The 7252-nt window shown below is 38.0% G+C and overlaps 1 protein-coding gene across 4 annotated transcripts; it reads left to right on the top strand.

Moving 5' to 3' along the window:
• The first annotated feature begins 535 nt into the window (after window positions 1–535).
• Window positions 536–6056, top strand: RPS24 (ribosomal protein S24). 4 transcript variants are annotated; one of them, XM_009578776.1, is made up of 7 exons: window positions 536–597; window positions 948–1157; window positions 1589–1699; window positions 1822–1824; window positions 2826–2843; window positions 4982–5017; window positions 5859–6056. In XM_009578776.1, the coding sequence occupies exons 1-5, from the start codon at window positions 565–567 to the stop codon at window positions 2829–2831; spliced, it is 363 nt and encodes a 120-aa protein (XP_009577071.1). In that variant the 5' UTR covers window positions 536–564; the 3' UTR covers window positions 2832–2843; window positions 4982–5017; window positions 5859–6056. The 4 variants fall into 4 exon arrangements, with proteins under 4 accessions (XP_009577071.1, XP_009577072.1, XP_009577073.1 ...); XM_009578777.1 differs by lacking the exon at window positions 1822–1824; XM_009578778.1 differs by lacking the exon at window positions 2826–2843.
• Window positions 6057–7252: the final 1196 nt, after the last annotated feature.

Here is a 7252-nt window from a genome sequence, read left to right as displayed (position 1 = left end):
CGAGCTCCGAGGTGCGGGCCGGGGCGTCCGCTTGGTCTGCTGTGTCGCCACGCCGCTGGTCGGTAAGAGCGGCCCTGGGCTCTGATAGGGTAGGGTAGCACGGTGCTTCTCTTAAGGCGCTGTAGGTCATGCTTATCTGTTAGTCTTGTGGCCGTCCTTGTCTGAAAGCATTAAGAAGGCGTGAACACCTAGGCTTTTTTTTTTACTTGCCTTGTACTATTGTAGTGCTTGGGCTTGTCATGCATGTTTCATGAAAAGCTGCTGCAGCTTTTCAGAATGGTGGAGGTATGTGTGTTTGCTGTGAGGATGAGTCTGTCATCAGTTGATGTGTACTCAAAAGTACGTATCAAAGTGTGCTTTATAGGGGTCTTATCTGTAGCACAGGACCAGGCCACTTAGGTTATGAGCTCACTGTTGGCATCTGAGGGGCTACTGACTGTTGCTGTACTGTGCATTATTTATATGTTTATTATGTTTAAATTGTACATGTCACTATGGTTTTTTCTTACTTCTTTGTATCTTTTTTTGCAGAATGACACAGTGACCATCAGAACCAGGAAGTTCATGACAAACAGGCTGCTTCAGCGCAAGCAGATGGTAAAAGAATGCAGAAAATTGCCTTTAATTATTTGTCTGTTTGTTCTGGGCTGCAAGCGTTCTTTAGCCACTATAAGTAAGGGGCCCTTAAAAACTCCAGAGTTCTTACTGTAAAAGCTTATAGGTTTAAATGTGTTGATGCATGCTGAAAGTAAATCTTAATAGTGAGGTAGTGAGCTGTTTTGTCTTTTGAAGCAGAAAACTGTTAGGAACACTTTTGTTCACATTAATAATACTTTTTGCTGCTAAGGTGGGTTTGTTAAGCTCATGGTGGGACTGTAGCCCCTGGCTGTCGTACTGGTTATTGATCTTCTCTTGCTTTTATACTACTTGTAAAAATTCCTTCTTAGGTGATTGATGTTCTTCATCCTGGGAAGGCCACAGTCCCCAAAACAGAAATCAGGGAAAAGCTGGCAAAAATGTACAAGACGACCCCTGATGTAATTTTCGTCTTTGGCTTCAGAACTCACTTCGGTGGTGGCAAAACAACAGGTTTTGGCATGATCTATGATTCTCTGGACTATGCAAAGAAAAACGAACCAAAGCACAGGCTTGCCAGGGTAGGTTGTGTTCTGGTAACTTGAAAACAATTAGAATATATTTGAAGTGTTCAGTGGTTCATGTTTTACACATACAAAAGCTAACGTTCTGTGAAGACACCGTTAGCGCATTTGCAAAATAGGGTAAGTTTCTTTTGTTGTTTATTATAGGAGAATTGCGAAGGCAAAACTGATGTTACCAGTGACGCTTAGCAGTAATAGATAACTAATCACTATTAAAGGTCTTGAAGTATAAGAGATGAGACTGATATGTACAGTACTTTAGTGCTTGTATTCTGTGTTGAATCATTCAACTAGTGAACTTATCTCGCTACTTAATTAATATTTCAAATTTAAACAGTATTTGAAGAGTCCAGAAATAGTAAAACTTAAATTCAGACATTACTGTCAGTGAAACAAAGTTAAATGCAACTTTAACTGTTTTTTAATAGCATGGCTTGTATGAAAAGAAGAAGACTTCTAGGAAGCAGCGAAAGGAGCGCAAGAACAGAATGAAGAAAGTCAGGGGCACAGCCAAGGCAAATGTTGGTGCTGGCAAGAAGGTAGGATGAGAATATCTGTAAACTAGAGCGAGCATGTTGCCTTTGAAATGTTGATTAGAAATTCTTCAAGAGAATAACGTTGTTTTTCTTCCATTTCTTTCACCTGTTCTACTGGATAACAGAAGGTAATCCGTGCGGTGTTGTATAGCTTCTTACCAGCTCAGTAGCTTAGTTTTGCTCCTCACTGCTGCAGGCTTAGCTGATATAATGTGAAACAATGCTTCTTAAATTATTGTTTCCTACATGTCACTTGAACTAAAGTTAAACTTTCGTAAATCTAACAATATTGCTCTAATCTCATAACTCAGCCTTGCAATATACAAGTTAGATATTCTTAACACTTGTTACGTAGACTACCTAAATATCTAATGCTTACTCCACCAAGTTACTGTTATTTATGGTGTTACTTGTAGAGGAGATTAAGAATGTAGAATCATAGAATAGTTTGGGTTAGAAGAGACCTTTACAGGTAATCTAGTCCAACGCCCCTGCAGTGAACAGGGACATCTTCAGCTAGATCAGGTCGCTCAGAGCCCCGTCCAACCTGACCTTGAATGTTCCCAGGGATGGGGCATCTACCACCTCTCTGGGCAACCTGTGCCAGTGTTTCACCACCCTCATTGTAAAAAATTTCTTCCTTATATCTAGTCTAAATCTACCCTCTTTTAGTTTGAAACTGTGTGTGTGGGTGAAGGCAGTGAGGACAGTGTATAAGTAGAAATAAGGTAGAATGCCTCGTTTATCTTGGTCTTAAGTGACTAATTCCCAAGATAGTGGGTTTTTTTCCTCCAGTGGGAGCTTCTTATGCTGTGGCTGGAACTCAATACAAGCTTGTCAGGTGTGTGGTTGGGAGGAGACAGTGTTCTTCTATCACTAAAAAAAACTTACCAAAACTGAGGAATAGCCTGGGTGTGAAGTCAGTCATCTTCCTTAGCAGCTTTTTGTCCCCTGAAAAATACTGAGTAAACTGTGCAGCTAAGTGGGTTTTTTCAAGTGTTTTAACAAGGGAAGGTAGGGCAATGGGTTTTGACACTTAGCTCTGTAGGTGCTAAAGTGCTTTGACATCTCAAACTTTAGTAATCTTCATTTTTGCCTTTTTTTCTACTTTCTTGGAATTCTCCATCAGAAATGAAGTATCTAGCAGGTACTGCAGATGAGCATGGATGTGGTGACTGAATTATAGATCACTGAAACACGTGTCTATTCTTTTAATTGAAGCACTGTACTGCCTTGCATGCATGTGTGTGTGTTTTAAACTTGCTTCTGTCCTGTAAGGGTTCAGATAACTACATAATAATATTTATTCCATGTGACTTAGAAATAAAATTTGGCTAATAGCGAACAATATTTTTGAAACTAGAGAAACAACATTAAAATAAGGAATTCCAAATGAGAAGAAATCAAGGAAACTCAATGCTGTTGATTTGAGGCATTGGTTCAAAACACGCCCCCAGGTTCTGATTCAAAGTAGTACAGTGCAATTGCATGTGTATCTTGACCTTTGTGTGAAAGTAGTTGTGCATCTTTACGAAAACCAAGTCACATCACAGCTTTGTGCATTTGAGACAGTGGTTGGAAGGACACAGTTGTCAGCACTAAACTGTGTTTAACTATTGCACTGCAGTATTCCAAGTTAAGACACAAACCACAGCGACTGCTCTGTGGGATTAGATTCTTCACTTACTGTATAAGTGAAGTTCTCGTTATCGTTGGATGGAAATAAGCCAGTGTTGCTGTGAACTACTGGATAAGATTTGGAGCCCTTTTCCTTTCTGCCTTAATGCTGTTTTACTAATGAAGTCCTACAATCATTTACAGTGTGACAGCACAAATTAGCATTTGGTATAGTAGTAACACTAACATACACCCTCATGTGATTGTCAAGAGAGTCATTTAGTGTTGCAGTGACACCAGTAGTGTGGATGAACTTCTTCCCTTCAAGAATTTTGCAGTTGAAGGTAGCTGGTACTGAGTGTTAATTCAAGTGACAGTCTTGTATTACTAAAGCTGTCCAGTTCATAGAAATTCTCTTAAAGCATATAAACGCTTTAGAAATCAAGTCCAGGATCGTGTGCTTATCGTGATAATTACATAGCAGATGTGACTTCTGGATAAGTGCTTCTCAAACTCGCATGCAATCTCAATAGTAGATGAACTGTGTTTTGGATTAGAGGCTTTTTAATGTCTTTTAAAATGATCTTTTAGTTGATAAGTATGCATGGGTTAAATCTTATTTGTTCACCAGTTTTGTTAATCTTTGTGTCCTCACATTAGACTTAAACTAAAGACAAATTAATTTGTGCTTTCTGGAAAACATGGTTGAGAAGAGTTCTGTGCTGCATCACAGATAAAAGCTTGCAGAATATACTTGTGTCTTAAAGTTTTGTCTTGAAAAATGCATGTTTAAACCTAATGGTGTGGCATGGTTCAGCTCCTTTATCACAGCCATGTGGAAGAATTTTTAATAGGAGTCCTGGAATATGTTTTGGAGTCCACCTACACAATGTGTGAAAACTGTTTATCTCAGAAATGTGTAGGCACTTGATTCTGAGACATCTTCAGGCAAGTCTATATTGTTCTAAGAGTTATGTACCATGTAGTCATGAAAACTATTGAAATGGTGAATCATACTGGAAGAGTTTTTCTTGAATTTTTATTAAAAGTTTTCTTTGGTGCTTCCTTTCAGTTCTCACTCCTTCAGAATTCCCATTCTGTTTTCCCTGCAGTTTCAACAAGAAGAATTTTAAAGTAGTTTGTGTTGTTTAATATATTCTGTAGCTCTACAGTTAGCTGAGCTTGCATAAAAGTTAGCAACAAGTAGATGTGCGTGTCCCTCACCTAGTGTTTGAGTTCAGGGCAAATGCAAAAAAACCCCACCCAACCTTCTAATGTCACAACTGTAATTGCTGACAGCCTATGATGCGTGAGCCTTCCAAACAAATGTTTTTTTAAAAAAACCTGATCAAACAGAAGTGTGGATGGATAGGCACTTTAAACCGTTGTAGCCTGTAGGTATAAATGAACATGCAGTTGTGTTCTGAGTATTACTTAAGCTCTAAACAGCTAGTGTTAGGTCCCATTTGAGTTTGAGGGAAAGCATGAAATTTAAGTCTTCAGCCTCTACAGTAGCCAAAACTTTGAGGTTTCTCTATCACATTTCACTGTGGTAATTGAAAAAAGCATATTGTGAGTGTCAGTAAAAAGCCTCAAAGCTCCATCTTCTACAATAGTAGAACTTTGATAAAACTATTCTTTTATTAATTAATGCTTTTTCTTTTTCAGTGAATGAACATACTTCAGATGGAAAATGGATAACAGGTATGACTTTAGAATGCTTTGTAAGGGTACATATTCAGTAGCCTATAGTCATTATGATGACATAGGTCTAATGAATATTTATGCAAAGACCATGGTACTATGCTGATATAGAACCCAGTGCAAGAGTTTAAGACTAAGAAAGACTGTTGTGCTTACTACTGAGTTGCTAATTTATGTGACTTCCACTTACATGAAATATCTGATTAGTCTAAAGACTGAAAGAATAAACTGGGCAGTTCAGATTTACTGTTGCTAAAACTGTTGATTATTTAGTCTTATTGTAAACAAGGTTACATTTTCCTTTTGTAGGTATGGTATTGTCTTAAATAGATTCTATTAGTATGATTTTTATTTTGAGGACAAATTTCTGTTGTTTTCGTATAGATACTTATTTCAAGTAAATTCCGTATAAACAAACCTGATACTCTTTTAGACAAGTCCTAGACTATATTTTTATATCTTTGCTGCAGAAACATAAGTGAGTTGGATGTGCTGTGGGCAGTAACTGTTACAGACAAAACCCTGTTTTTATTACAAATGGTCTGAATGACTCATTTTAAAGCAACTTAAACTGTTTGGGAGCTGATGTAGTGAGTATAATGTCTTAAACAGAAAGCTGGTAAAGCAATTGTAGCTTATTGAGCTCTTCTACAGAAATGGTGTAATCTAGGCTCTCATTTATTCCCATGACAGTACTGTGAAATTTTGAACCTTACGTTGTTCTAAGAAAGGCAGTGTGGTTCACCTGACTTGTTTGGGAACCAGTTTTTCAGGCTCTGTTAAGGTATGAGTATAAAAATTGTTTTAATCATGTGGCACTGATCTATCTTTTCCTTTACAGACTACATTATTCTATCAAGAAGTATAGAAAGAATTACTCTGGAAAGAAGCTGCTCATCTGGCTTTAACATCAAATAAACTGTCAATAAAATGCTGGTTTGCTCTTTAGTTTTCATTTGAAAGCTGCCATTTTGTAAAGTTTGAGAAATTCAGGATTGGTGCACTGATTGCACTGAATTAAAATCTTTTCATAATTAAACAACTCTTGTTTTGAGTATCAATTTGAAGTGAATCAGAGCTTTCTACGGATAGCAGAATAATCTAATTCCAAGCAGGCAGCGTTAGTTCAGGGAGGTAAGCATGCTTTTGTCATCTGGTGTTCAAACTGGTTTGGAAAGTCCTTTTAAGATGTGCTCATTTGACTGCCTGTATTATATAGACCTGTAGAATATAGCTGAAGGGAGAACAAAACATGTAGACAAGAGGTATTCAGAGCTGCATACTTCCACAGTTAAGATTTTTGCTAATGAAGGAGCCAGGCGTGACTTGTCTTTTGTTCCTGAGCTGTCAGGACAGGCTCTAGGGTCTGTCTCTGGTCTGCAAACTGTGCAGTACGCCCCTAATTTTTCATCTGGTAGTGTTAAAGGAGTCATTTAAGATTGGATTAGTGGCTGGATGAGGCATGCTCTATGCTAGAAGTGTGGGCATTATGGTGCAGGTGTTTCAAGTAGCAAGCAAAAGAGAAGTTTTATACTTTAAATAAGACTGAAACAGACTGGGCAGCTCTAGCAGCTGTGCTAATGAAGGCTCTGACTTGACTCTTGAGTATGTACAGTGTTTTTAAATTGTACTGCCTTTGTACTGAGGCAGCATATTGTAACACAGGTAAAGCATTTTTAGTGTTTGGGGGGAAAACCAACAATCCTATAGTTAGAGTTGTTTGAAGTGGTTGGAAGGGGATACTGTTGTCCTAATAACTTCCAGACAAGATCTGGTAAGTATAGATAAAGTACTTAATGCCTCGTCTAGTAGCTTCAGTCAGAGTCTTGAACTAGTGGGGTTGCTATTGTTTGCATTCAGCAGAATCACACTCTTCGCTGTATAGTAAATTTTTTGTACCTCACGCTATAGTGTTACTGCCTTTGTTGAGTTTGGTAACTGGGATTAATAGGCAATTGCCCTGGTGAAAGGATAGGTACTCCAGTTTCTTCTAAACATAGGTGAACTAGTGATGTTAGACTAAGGGGACGGTGAAACAGAGTAATTGCTTCTAAAATAATAGTTTTGATTCTGAAGTCCTGTGGAAGTCAAAAGGCTTTTTTACTTGACAGACACACCATCAAAAAGTTGTAAGTATATTAAATTCTGAAGAACTGCTAGAGGAGTATTAAAAGTGGGATTTGTGTTGCTACTTAGATACAGTATGTGCACTGAATTTGAATCTGTAGATATGTT

This window comes from Fulmarus glacialis, unplaced genomic scaffold (assembly GCF_000690835.1).
Source record: "Fulmarus glacialis isolate BGI_N327 unplaced genomic scaffold, ASM69083v1 scaffold11585, whole genome shotgun sequence".
NCBI lineage: Eukaryota > Metazoa > Chordata > Aves > Procellariiformes > Procellariidae > Fulmarus > Fulmarus glacialis.
This window is presented reverse-complemented; position numbering and strand designations above follow the sequence as displayed.